Consider the following 13497-nt stretch of genomic DNA (forward strand, 5'->3'; position numbering starts at 1 on the left):
GGAAAGACGAGGTTGCCTGCCCACATAACCCGCCTACCTCTCAGTTCTCCGCTTACCGAAAATTCGTTTGAATATTGCTGCATTCACGACGTTTGATCGAATGAGAGAGCGCTCGCTCGAAGTGTGCTGAGAGTGAGAACGGTATTTTACATGTTGGAGAAATAAGGATTTCGAAGTAGATAAGCGTTTGTTCCATACACCGAGAAGCCGTGGCTTCGAATTTCTACGAATAATTCCGAGTTGTTTTAAATACGAGCTATTTCCTCCAACGTGCACGCCTTCCTCCACTCCGGCCCCTCAATTATTTCATCGGCTCGATCCGCGAGGATGACGCGCAGCGGTTTATATCTACTTCTATAAAAGGAAAGAACTTTGGCGCAGCCGTCGGTCGTACGTGAAACGTACGGATTTCCACATCTGAGACATCCTGTATCCAATGGCAGATCAAGACACTCTCAAGGATGCGATCTTGGTCGGAAAACGGTATTATTATCCGCGTCTTTATCTTATAGAGAAATTTCGCTTCAAGTGACCACGTTCAATCGATATCACATTTCGAATCCCCCATGTGTTTTAATTATGACGAGTATCCAGGAAAGAAATAAACCCGTCAGCGTAGCTGAATTTTTTCACGTCGCCTGGAAACCGAAGGAAAATTCGGTTGTATAAATAGAGAGATTTCCACGGGAGGTTTCCGCTCGGCCAATTTTTCTCAGTTGTCTCGATCGAGTTTTAATGCGATTTACTGTGACCAGAGTGATCAGAAGCCTGCGAGAATCTTGCAACTGAATTTTCATCTGGTCCCCGGGAAAAACGGGGGGAAATTCAGTTACACCGACGGAATTGTATTTCCCCGTGCTTTCCCCGTCCTTTCTCATTTCCAGTTATGCCTCTACGCCGGATAGACGCGACTTAGAGGGAAAAAGGCTGCCTCCGCCACTGCCTGTCCCATCTAACGGGCGGACCTCGCGGGAAGGACGCGGCGGCGACTCAGTCGACGAGGGGACGCCGTGTCGCGAGGATCAACAGGTGCGAACTCCCGAGCAGCATGGGTAAGTCGAGCTTAGCTGGCCGTCAGGCTGACTCATCAGGCCCGTTTTTGACAGTTACGCGATCTCCAACGCGCGAGTCGGATAATCGGCTAACAAAATCGCGCCCCGTATCGGGCGACCTCGCGCCGGAGTCTCTCACCTGTCCACCCGTCACGGGTCGGCGACGATCCCCTGGGCCCTTATTCTGGCCGCGGCCGTCCGACTCCGCGTTCCGTTCTCCTTGCATGAGCAACGTGTTAATGTCACTCCAGCCTGAGAATCAGAAGGGCATAATCGAGTGCGTTTTGGACGCTTTCGTGCTGAAAGCATCGTTCTGTCTTTCTTCGGCATGCAATCGGCAGGAAAGATAGAATGACGCGCCTCAGCGTCCAAAACTAGCCTGTGTATCCGGAGAGTCCGTTCTTTTTCTACTGAACTAGGTCGCTCGTTTTGCACTTGGAATGAAGCAGGCGTACCGAATGAAAAGTTTCGTAACAATTGCAAACGAGATCTGTCCGAACGGCTTCGACTAAATTGTTCGGTCACTGCAACCAAGTCACTCGGTACATACACTATGCTGTAATACATATACTATATATAATATACAGTACTAAATGATTTGATTGCAGTAACCAGACAAAGATTGAAACCGTTGGATCAAATCTTGGTAATTGCCAGCGAAACCAGGCGTCCTTCTTTCAGTGTGTACAACTTAGTGTTGAAGAGAGCAGGCGCAAAGTTCCAGGACTAGTTCAGGTAAAGAGAGCGGGTCTCAAGACGGGTCCCTGGGTCCTTTTTCGGACATGCGTGCGTCTCGTCACGATCGAGCGATCTCGACGATCGGTTTCCCGGCGACGTCGGGAGCGCTCTCTCTTTTAGACGTGAAAATTGTTTCGGGAATATTTTCCCTGTTGGGTATTTCATTTCTCTTTTTTATAGTTCTCTTCTTTTTAGACGTGACCTCTGGTCTTTGTCTTTGGGATTGAATTTGTAGCGAGCACCGGTCGCGAATAATTGATCCGATGCTGCTCGAAATGCCATGGGTAATCCCGCGATGAAAATGTCACGTTCGAACGCATCCAGAGTGCAGTTGCACGTTGTGCAAGCGTGCGTGCTTGTGTGTGTGTGTGTCTGTCTGAACTATTACCGGCGTGATACTCCTTCCCTCGCGCGCTCGCCGGGAATTTATGGAGGCGACTTCGTGATCTTTCCAGCAGGAAGGGAAAATCGCGCGCGAGTCGCGGCGAAAAAAAAGAAAAATGCGTGAGGGGAAAAATACGCGTCGTCGCACGCGAGAGTTCTCGCGTTTGCGTGCGACGACGCATGCGGACGACGTGAATTCGCTCCAATGCACGGACCAACGGCCAGGCGCATGTTGTATGCATGACATTGCGTAAATGACGGGGAAAGTCGGGTCGCGCCGATATCGAAAACCCGAAACACCGTTGCGAATTAATTTCGGGTTAGCGTGGAAGCGGGAGAAACTCTCGTAACGCTTCGTGAGTGTCCGCTGGCCGTGAAAAAAAGTACGCGTGTGATGCGCTCGGTGGTGAACGCTGACCTAGAAAAGCGAGGAAAACTCACTGTGTATGCTGATTGATTCGCGGGAACGGAGATAAAAAGGAAGGCAGGGAGAAGAGGAGCGCGTATACACAGTTTTATCGGCGAACGTAATCGCAATTACGTTGCGAGTAACGTAATTATCTAAAATCCCGATCTCGGTGTCGCTTGATTAACGGCTGCCTGGAAGCTGGTTTTTTCTTTCTTTTCTCCTTTTCCCTTTCTCCCCTCCTTCGCGACGATTGCAAACACGGAGGGAATCGGTAGCTGCATAAATTATGAGGATTCGAACGACGAGAGAACGCGAATCGCTCGATTCGCATATTTAAACAGTGCTATAAAATACGTGCTATAATAGACATATCAGACACGTAAATTTATGCATGTGCGTAATGAAGTATCGAAAGGTTAAATTCACGAGAATTCGTTCGTGAAAACATTTTTATATAACGATAACAATATGATTTAAAGATGAGAATACTCTCTTGCGCTTTCTAAATTCTTCGAATTCGAAATTTCACTCGAAAAGCGAAATGGCAATCTAGTTATACTAATTATATAAATCTTATATAATATTGCGTATACATGTCTACCTCCACTCCGTTTCAAATTAACATTTATTATTTAAGTAATGAGAAATGTGCAGGACGTAATTTCGTTTGATGAATACTAAACTCATGAGCGGCTCCCTTGACGCGCCACTGAAAACACGGCACTGATGGGCGATCCATCCTAAAGATTCCACTTCGAGTTCGAGTTTTAAACATTCCCCAGGTTGCAGATGTTCGAGTTTCATATACGTTCTTTAAATATATGTAATGTTTCATAATCGTACATTTACATACACGTTTAAAGAACGTGTGTGAAACTAACTGTGCTGCCTCTCTGAGCCCACTCTTGCGATCCCGAGTGGCGATATTTTTATTATCTCGTTCCAAGAGATTTGGAGTGCAAGATGAAGATGAAAATGAATATTCGTGCGAAGGTTATCGGGAATTGTTACCTCGGACACCGCGCGTTCCCTCGTCCTCGGCGTATCCTTGCCTCTACTAATGACAGAATTGCGAGTTTCATTTGCGCAAGATCGATCGCCGCCGGCGCTATTCCGGATCCTTTCTCTATTTTTTTCTCTCCTCTCTTTTTTTTTTTCTTCTCCTTACAGCGCACCGACGTTGCGCGACTTTTCAGCGCTGACTCACGCTTTTCGCACTGTCTGTTTTCTTTTTTTTGCAGGGAACATTTACGTCTGCAGCCGCCTGCTCGTCGTACTCGCCGTAAGTGATCTCGCACTTTCATTCCGTGCGTGCAATTTTTCTTCTTACGTTTCCACCTGCCGGAAGCCGATCGTTTTCGCCGCGCGCGATGTTCCAAGCGGGAAAGCCGAAATACGCGCCGACCGAGTTTGGCCGAGACCGCGCGCGGAACGCGTGAATTTCGGCTGTCGAAATGAGTCGCGCTCGCGCGCTTTAAGCTCAACAAAACGACCGGTTCATTAGATATAATTGCCTCGTTAAATTATAATTACGCGTTTCAAACGTAATTAAACGTTACATTAATTACTCTAATATTATAATTACATATTTCCGTTGAATAGAATATATAATCATTAAATACATAATTATAATATACATGAAATTATACCTGTTAAATTTTTATTAACACATTAAATTAAAATTGGGCATCTACCGCGTCGTGAGTAGTGTTATTTGGTGTAATTATAATTGTTGCGTGCACAAGTATCGCGATAATTGCCGAGGGAAAACGACTTCCTCCCCCCGACGGATACACCACCCTCAGCCACTTCTTTCTATCTGCATTAGATGCTCCTCGTCGAGGTGCAATGCGGCGACATCCTGCGCAAGAGCATCGTCTTCGACAAGAACACCCCGGACGTGTTTTACTGTCCGCAACACAAGCCGATCGGTTTCGAGAAGATGCTAGTCAAGGCGCGGCCGTTGTCCAGGCTCTGCCAGTTCGAGGGTCGGCCGATACCTGAGGATTACAAGAGCGACTGCTACAACGACGTGGACGAGACCGAGTACGCCTGCAAGGAGAAGTACAGGATCATGGTGAGTGACAGCTCCGTGTTGGTGGGAGTTTTGCTCGCTCGCTGGTTAGCTCGGAGTGAAATTAGCGGACTCGCGAACAATCGAGATAGAGTCACTCGCGCCCACGATGCTGCGAGCAATTCGTTCACGACGGAAACGCCTACGGGGAAAGCCACCGTTCCTTCCCATACAGCACAGACCTCCGAGGGACGTCCCAGGGACATCCGGAGGACGTCTCATGTCCTAAGGACGTCCACCGGACGCGTCCGTGTCGGATAAAGCGTGCTGTACGGGTTGCGTGTCGCTGAAATTCATTCTCGGCCAAGCCAGGTGCCTACTATGCTAATAATATTCGCCCAGGTGAAACGCTACGAGCTTGCGAAAACGAGAGAGCTAACGCCGTTCTAGCTTGAAAGACGGAAGGCGAAAGAAAAAAAAAAAGAAAGAAAAAGAATGCACCCGACTCACCGCCATCCTCTCCTCATCGTAACAGATCGAGAGCGCTGCGTGTTGTAACGGATTGGTGTCGGTTTTCTTTCTCGTTGCAGAAACGATTCAGTAGCCCGGACGGGGATGCGAAAGCCGTTGACAACGACTACGTCGAGAAGTAGAACGGGGGCGCACGGGAGAGGCTGGCACGGTCCAATCCACGCACACGCAATACCATATAAAATCCAAATAAAATCCAAGCCGCAACCACATACTAATCCTCGGAGCTGCGTCGTCGAGGGGAGAGCTCGATACTCACAAAAATATAATAATACTTAGTAGTACGGCGGCGACGTAGTAGATAACGGTAGTAGTCATCGCCTAAATGTCAACGCTCATTATCCATTTTCTCGCACCATCACCATCGCGATCGATAGTATCGTTTACGCTGAAATCGCGGGAGAGCGTCGTCCAGCAACGCTAATCGGACCGGATGGCGCAGGACGTCCCAGAATCGTTATCCCGAACATGTCCGGGATGTCCTGAGAGAGGTGTCGCAGGACATCCCGAGGACATCCAGGAGGAGGCCAGGACGTCTCGCGCTGTCTGTCGCTTCGTCGAATACTCGTGAAAAGTGAGGAAGTGGGTAATGAAGGAAATGAATTAACAAACACACCGAACAGGACACTTGTGAAAAAACAGGATCGAATACACATGTACCCTCCGTATAAATATCTCTCTCTCTTTCTTTCTCGCGGGAATCTCTCTGTGAAGTTTACCCGAGGACACACGAGATCCGACGAGGAACGACGAGCGGAGGTGCTCCATATTTTTTGAGCTTTGTTGAGGGGGACTTATTTTTATAACGTTATTAATAAAACTAACCGCAACGGAGCTGGGTAATTGATTGATTAACCCTTTCGACGGAGCTTCTCTCGGAGAGTATTGCTGCTTTCATGTACGCGGATCTCCAGCTAATGCATTAGCTATGCCAGTGCGCCGCACCGTTAGCAATTCATCCGATCGATCATTCATTAGCATTCGCGTTTCCCCAACGGTTACGGATGATTAGCCGCGCGCATCACGGCGAAGGAATCGACGTGTGGTAGTCCAATCGACGAGGTGTGATAATTTGCATGTAATCGAAGTAATTTCAAGCAGCGACGAAGCAACTGGAAATTTCACTCGGGTGGTGATTCGATCTTCGAACTTCGAACCCGGCTAATCCGCTGGTGCGGAGCGGAAAATAACGATGACGTGAAGTGATTGGAAAGTGAGTCTTTATAAGTCGTTTTCTCGTCATTAATTTCTTGACGTCATCGTGCGGGTTCTCTCTCCGTTCCACCTCCGACTCGACCTTCGAGTTCCGCTCAGATAATGTGAGATAATCATGTGCGTACCGGTTTCCTTATTTATACACGAAAACTCCCCCTTCTCTCTTATGTCGCTGCGCACATATATATACATATATTCACGCATAAATAAACAACCATTGCAGAATAAATAGATATTGCTCGTTATATGATTTCTCTTCGTCGTCGCTTATTGTCAAGATATTGACGAGAAAAATGCGGGGGAAGGCAAATCTTGTGGCGACGGTACGTACACAGTCTTCTCTCCTCAGTAATATTAAACATCCGAGCGCGGATAAGCGAATCGAACGCGCGCGTGTCTCGCGTGGCGCGCGGGAGGAAGGTGTTAATTATATCGCGCGGATCAATTATCCCTCTCTCTCGCCGTCTGACGTCGGCCTTTGTTTTAGATGAGACTTCATCCGCCGGGAAGCGACACGCCTTATAACGGGACACGCCTGTCCAAGTTCTTGGCCTTCGACAAAGACTTACCGTACGCGCGGAAGAATCAGGTGTAAGGAATAAGAGAGAGAGAGAGAGAGAGAAAGCGGCTGTACGATTCCAAGGCCGCGAGACGGAGAGACGACGCCTGTGTTGCGATTTGTAGTCGCCCAGAGTGTTCGCACGCTTTTGAACCTCAGCCTCAGCACGTTCGATACGACGACGAGTATCGGTCGGACAGTTCCTGCAATCCAGTAATTAACACTTCTCCGACGGCACAACGGCGCCCCCAGGTAGAGCAGGAAATTACGATGACGCGGAAATGACGTCGAGATGATGAAAAAAATCAGTCTTGCAGACATTTTTTGTCGTTCTCTCTTCCACCTGAGGTGGAACGCTGCGCTTTACACGGACTTCGCAACGTCGCCAGTGAAGCGCGTTTTCTCTCTCTCTCTCTCTCTCTTTCTCTTACGCGGAAAAAGATGTCTCAGTTCCTGCGGATAAATGAGGACCGGATGAAAACTCGACGGCGAGAAAGGACGTCTCTGTTCACCGCGACTGAGAACACTTAACGTGTGTGAACGTTCAGTTGCGTTGAGAAACTCAAACGAGACAACTGAGAGAGACGATTGACCGAGCAGGAACCTCCTAAAAGTATCTTTCTGTTCCTGCAATCGAGTTCTTGCCTGGTTCCCGGGCAACGAACGATTAGTCATATCAACGGAAATCAACCCTTGTCGACGAAGTGTTAATGAGAGAGAGAGAGAGAGAGAGAGAGAGAGGGAGAGAGAGTCAATTTATATATTTATATAGCGGTCGATCGTGCGGGCGGGTCCCACATAATGATCGCTTCTATTTATTTTCACCGCTTATTCTCGCGATGCTTGCCTCAAACCACCTAACGTTCCTAACGTTCGGTTTAACGCAAGTGGACGAACGTGATTCCCGTCGTACAGTGCGAGATTTTCTTCGTGTAACATAGGTCATGCGGTTATCCCTTTCGTTTGTTCGTAACTTGTACACTTATATAGGCGGAACAAAGAGAGTAATATATTTACGGATATACATATATCCCTCGTATATACACGCTGAGTTACCTGAAATCAATAAATATCCAGCGTTAATATGCGTGACTAAAGAATGTGTGTAATTCGTGCAGATCAATATATTAATACATTTATTATAGGATGACATCCTCAAGAATAGTTCCCCGATGTTGGAGCGGGTTACAATATAATTTACGTTGCGGTATTTAGTCGAAGATGTGTGTGTGTGTGTGTGTGTGTCAGATACACTGGACGAGTTGAAATCTCAATCGAGATTCGTCTCGAGCCGAGAGGCCGCCTTATAATTTGTCAACCCGGTGCGCTTATCGTTACTGCGAATAACGGCCTTACGAACTACATGTAAAAATTAGTCATTCAATTATGCACTATAATTTTTTCTCTAAGAAACGCGCGCTAATTAATACTTTTTGTCTTTTTTATCGTCCGGCAGAGGCCGGACAGTCTACCTGACATTTTTTTCGTGAAATTTCAATAATTTGGTTCGCTATAAATATATGAGACATAACTAATGATATATATATATATATATATATCTTTTCGTGAGCGTCTGTCGTCGTCTTACAAAATTAGTGTCGGTTGCGAATTGTGTGTGTGCTGAACACAGTTCATTCGATTTCTTTTCGCCGTATTGCAAGCCAAACGGATTTCCTGTACACATTTTTTACAAACGTCGCGAGCGCGATTTGCGATAAATCTTACGTGACGGCGGTAATGCGGCGAATTTGCCGATGACGAAGATCTTATTTCACATGTCTTACTCTAACAATCGGATATATATTAATTATTACAATTCTTTAGTATTCTCAGTGGAATTCTCCAAACGCAGAGGTACGAAGAAATTAATATGAGTTTCTACGATTCATGGGAGCTCGTTAATTCGCGCTTCGCAACGCCGTATACTATACTTAATAGTATCACGTGAACTGTACACCGCGGGAACTTAACCAGAAGAAACAATACCTTGGGATTGTACATCAGAATAACGGGAAATTTCACTTGCATCGCGCTAAAACTGCCTGCCTCACATAAATACATATTCCATTTAGGATCTTTAAGTTAACTTTCTCTCCGAACAATTCTGCAACGTCAGTTCTGTTTTTCCGGTTCTTACCGCCTAACTAGTGACTAAATTCACAATGTATGGAAGGAGAGAGAGAGAGAAAAAAAAGAACAAATAAAAAGTTAAGGTAAACGTCCTAACAGCAGGACAAATTCAACAACGCAGGGCCGAGATTGTGCGATTTTTATGATACACGCTATAAAATATATCTAATCACAGATAATCTAATCATATACTTCATTGACAGATGAAGTGTACAAATTTCGAATTATACACAACACATCGAAAGATATACGCGTGCTTATTAAGTTGTTCAAAAAGGAATACAAATTTTAATACGAGCGAATTAATACCCGATCAATTGTTTGACCCCCGATTGTTCGACTTCCCCGACCCAATATCCGGACAGAGTTATTATGCGGCTAAAACGATTGCGATCGATGAGAATGATGCGTGACCTATTCATAAAGATTCCGCGATGATCGTGACATTTCTTTATATACACTTTATAAATGATATATTTAGGATGAAATATATAACTTTTCTCTATAATCGAGACTGATGCGTACAGCTGTCGCGTTTTAGTAACGTGAGCTCGTGCAATTCTGTCATAACGTGCTGCATACATAAATCGTAATACGCATGAAGCAGATACACATGTGATCGAGTTGACATGCTGAACACAATGATAGAAGCAAACCTTGAATAATTGGAGATTTTCAACAGTGAGAAGTTCTCGTCCGGATACGGGGGGGAGGTCACATGTCCGGCGATCGGCGACATTTACCTTACCGACCCGTCGCGTATCACATTTGCTTAGCAGTCGCAAATCATCCTGGTTCGCGACGGATTAGGAAACGAGTCGGAGGCAGTGTATTCATAGTCCGATCTTATATTCAAGGCTCCGCCGCCGCGGTCGTCGTCGATTTGGAAGCGAGGAGACAATATTCTCGCGGAAATACGGTCGGGACTTCGCAAATTTCCCTTAACAAAGATCGCCTCAAGATTTCATCATCGAATGCCTCGTGCAGCAGGTGGGGATGAGACGATCCCGAATACAAGATCCGACTACGAATACCGTTTGTATTCACACACACACACACATAGACGCGCACTTTTACAAGATGAGTTTGCCGCCGTTCGACGCCCTGATCTGCGCCACCTGCTCCGGCGTGAGTATGAGCTTGCTGCCGTTCGGCAGCGCTAACGCGTAGTGACTCCCGGTTTCGTTCACGACCACCACCAGCTGTGTGTTCGCGTTCGGAGCGGTCTGCGGAGCGGGGCTCTTCACCGGAGTGATGGAGATGCCGCCTTGGTTCATTCGCTCGAGGATCTGCGGCGGTATCAGGCCCTTCGCCGACGGGATCAGGGTGTCCGAGGTGATGGTGGGCTTCTGCTTCGCCGAGTCCGCGCTCCTCGAAGATGCCGAGGCTTTGCTCCTGTCCGGGCCTTTGCCGGCGTTGCTCTTCTCCGTGATGATCATCTCGATCTCGTCGTCGCTGTCGCTCAGCACGATCAAGGACGTGGTCTTCTGACCTTTACCGTCCGTGGAGGTCTGCGGCGCTTGCCGGCGCCTCTGCACCGCGTTCGGGTTGCCCGTACGTTGCACATTGCCTCTTACAGATTTCGGGTTGCCGGCGGGCCGCGGACAGTTGACGGCGTTGTTCCTGATGATGACGTTAGGCGGTCGCAGCATGATGTGCCTGTTTTGCTGACCGGCCGGTCGGTTCTGCGGCCTCGGCTGCTGGTTCGTCATCGGAGGCTTGGCGGCGATCATCGTGTACTGGGATTGCGTCGCGTACGGCGCGTAAGTGACGTTGTTCACGAACGTTGGTTGGGCCAATATCGCCCGTTGCTGGTAGACCACGGTTGGCTGCGACTGCTGCTGAGTCGACGACGGCATGAAGTTCACCTGCGGATCCCTGCGGATTATGTAATTCGGCGTTTTCTGCACGTAGTAGTTCTGCTGGGTGATCACCGGCATGTTCGGCACGCCGACGTTCTGCGGTATCATGTAGTAGTTGACGGGCCTCGAACCGGCTCCGCTCGTCTTCACCGCGTAGCTCTGCTGCGCACCGTAGTTGTTCTCGACGTACTGAGCCCCGCCGGGCTCGTAAATCGGCCCTTCGTCTTTGATGTCCAGCTCGGAATGCACGCTACCGACCGTCTCGATCTTGCAGATCGCGTTCGTGGAAGGCACCGCTTGCTTGGGATCCGCGGGCGTCGCCGCGATACAACGCTCGCGGCCGTTCGAGTTGCGCGCGGAATCGGTCGGGGTTTGCGTCCTGGGCTCTTTGTCACCGTCCTTCGTCTCTCGGGGCTTATCCTTGCCGGTCCTCGCGGGACTGGGCGCGCCGGACGCCATACCGCTCTGCAGTGTATTCTCCCGGATGTTCTGCAGCTTGTGTTGAAACGACTTTAACCTTCGATTGGCAGCTGAAACGGGTGTGCGAATTAGAAATTAGAGTCGGGCTTCTTATCGGTCGACTTTTCCTCCACGAAGGACGCAGGCTTCCATGTAGGATAACTAGGCTGAATATGGTCGCGAAATTGACGTGTCACAGAGCGAACAGTGGTGCTACGAACGATGCTGTCTAAATTGAAATTGAATTGAAGTTGTACAGATTACAAAGTCACGCTTCGAATGTGCTTTCGATACAAAAGTCGTATAGCTAGCACGTAGAAAATGTTTGAAATTCCGAATTTTAGAACGAAATTTCCCCTACTTTCTTAACGCCCTGTGTGCACGCATCGCTTCTTCCCGCCTTCCCGGAATATGACACGGTTCTACCTGTGCAAGTGTACCTGACAGCAGCCTAAGTATTCTGCATGGAAATCTTTCGGGGCGACGGCACTCACACGGACGTTTATTTTTCCTTTTGCGAGTGCCCGGTAGAAGCCAATCTTGGTCTGAGTCCTCCGTATCCGACCAGTTGTCAGTGTGTCGGACTTTCGGAGCAGCGTGAGGAGCGGATGTATCGGCCGGTGCGCCGGGAGCCGCGTAGACTGCCTCAACGTCGGTCCATTCCTCCAGCTCGTTCTGGTCGCTTTCATCGTCTGAGTAAAATTGCTCGGTGTACGAGGAGACGCCGCGTGCTCGTAGCACTCGTCGCGTCTGTTGTTCCGAATCTGTCATGGGCACAAACAGACAACGCGGTTTTTTCTCTGTACTTTTCTATGGATATTCGTTTTACATCTTGAGAAGGAATATCTCTCGCGAATACCAGGCGCTCTCGAAGAATCTAGAACCCTGGTTCAACGTTGGTCTCAACATTTTGCGTGTACGTACACACGTCTTTTGAGTCGAAATTAAAGGATAGTGGATTAAAGCGCGGGTACGGTGAGAAACGAAACAGTTTACGGACGCAGCCTCAGAGAGAATAAGTTCTCTCATTGGAGCGTCGAGCGTGCTCCGAACTTGGTCGAAACTGTTTTGGACGAACTGCGCCGAGAAGGAGAGAAAGAGACGGTGTTATATTTATCCGGCGTTCCGGGAAAAAGATTCTCCTCGAAGGAGAAGGACGGCGAGGTGAGAGCGAGAAAAGCAAGTTACCTTCGTCATTAGACGCGATCTCGTTCTCTTTGCATTTACGTTCCCGCTTGCGTTCTCGCTCCTGTTCCTTTCCTCCGGCCTCTTGCTCTCTCCCCTCGACCTCGAGGACTTCCGCTTTCTCGCCGTCGTTTCGCTGTCGTTCGCTGCCGTCGCTCTCCTGGCTCTCGCGGCGGCCCTGCTTCTTGCCCGCGCTCTCGTGCTCGCTGCTTTCGAGTCGCGGCTGTTGGCTTTGGGAGCCAAGTGGGGATAGGGCAGGCTGCGGTAACGTTTGTAACGTTGCGTCTCCGGGAGCTGACAGTGGACAGCCCTGCGATCCAAGAACCCACCAATTAGAGCTGAGACCACCCTCACCGGATGAATCCTGATCCTCCACATTGCTACAACACACACCAGCTTGTCTGCCATACATGCTCGACACAGGGATTAATGTTACTGGTACAATGTGGGCCTGGGCCCACATGAAAAGTCACACACGAGGATTGTAGCATTTCGAGAGGCGTTCAGGCGGAGATTTTGTTCTCCATGAACGAGTGAGGATGCGTGGGCCAAGAAAGTGCGCGAAGCAGGCACAACACGTATCAACGTTTCGATTTCGCATAGCGATGCGTTAGTTAATGACGAGTGGATAACCATGAGGTGATGCATACGGTTTCTCTTGATATTTGCAACCTTATCTTTCTAAGGCCCGGTTTTTAATGCGAGGATACAACACCGAATGCCGAATAATAACAGCCGATTATCCAGCATGTCGTGATGAAAGATTTGGAAGAGACGTGTGGGGATATACGTACCCTTCCTTAAAATTAGACCATTCCCTCTGCAACTTCGACTTCGCTTTTCGCGCGGCATCCTTTAAGGTGGCCTCCATGCCTTCCAGGGAAGCCAGCAACTCGGTCAGTTTCTTCACCAACTTGATTTCGCACAGAGGAATAATATCGGCCTGTAAACACGCGGGA

At 48.5% G+C, this 13497-nt stretch overlaps 2 protein-coding genes across 4 annotated transcripts in view; one reads left to right on the forward strand and one right to left on the reverse strand.

The window, feature by feature from the left end:
* On the forward strand, positions 1 to 8331 carry LOC106749753. 3 transcript variants are annotated; one of them, XM_014629494.1, is made up of 5 exons: positions 1 to 1052; positions 1661 to 1787; positions 3825 to 3865; positions 4412 to 4660; positions 6831 to 8331. In XM_014629494.1, exons 4-5 carry the CDS (start codon positions 4412 to 4414, stop codon positions 6936 to 6938), a joined length of 357 nt encoding a protein of 118 aa, XP_014484980.1. In that variant the 5' UTR covers positions 1 to 1052; positions 1661 to 1787; positions 3825 to 3865; the 3' UTR covers positions 6939 to 8331. The 3 variants fall into 3 exon arrangements, with proteins under 3 accessions (XP_014484980.1, XP_014484978.1, XP_014484979.1); XM_014629492.1 differs by lacking the exon at positions 1661 to 1787; XM_014629493.1 differs by lacking the exons at positions 1661 to 1787; positions 6831 to 8331 and adding an exon at positions 5188 to 6588.
* The window catches only part of LOC106749749, a 20041-nt gene continuing 14565 nt past the window's right edge, over positions 8022 to 13497 (reverse strand). Inside the window, exons 8-11 of the mRNA XM_014629485.1 lie at positions 13333 to 13481; positions 12542 to 12918; positions 11848 to 12117; positions 8022 to 11424 (exon numbers count right to left, since the gene is read on the reverse strand). Of these exons, the coding sequence (XP_014484971.1) occupies positions 10106 to 11424; positions 11848 to 12117; positions 12542 to 12918; positions 13333 to 13481 (2115 nt within the window). The 3' untranslated portion in view covers positions 8022 to 10105. The remainder of the gene's footprint in view (positions 11425 to 11847; positions 12118 to 12541; positions 12919 to 13332; positions 13482 to 13497) is intronic.

The sequence above is a fragment of the Dinoponera quadriceps genome, unplaced genomic scaffold, assembly GCF_001313825.1.
Source record: "Dinoponera quadriceps isolate SergipeBrazil2010 unplaced genomic scaffold, ASM131382v1 scaffold3289, whole genome shotgun sequence".
NCBI classification, from domain to species: domain Eukaryota; kingdom Metazoa; phylum Arthropoda; class Insecta; order Hymenoptera; family Formicidae; genus Dinoponera; species Dinoponera quadriceps.

Coding starts and splice junctions, on each gene's coding strand:
- LOC106749753 (XM_014629492.1), top strand. Junction 3,866..4,411: donor GCCTGCTCGTCGTACTCGCC/GTAAGTGATCTC, acceptor TATCTGCATTAG/ATGCTCCTCGTCGAGGTGCA. Junction 4,661..6,830: donor AGGAGAAGTACAGGATCATG/GTGAGTGACAGC, acceptor CCTTTGTTTTAG/ATGAGACTTCATCCGCCGGG.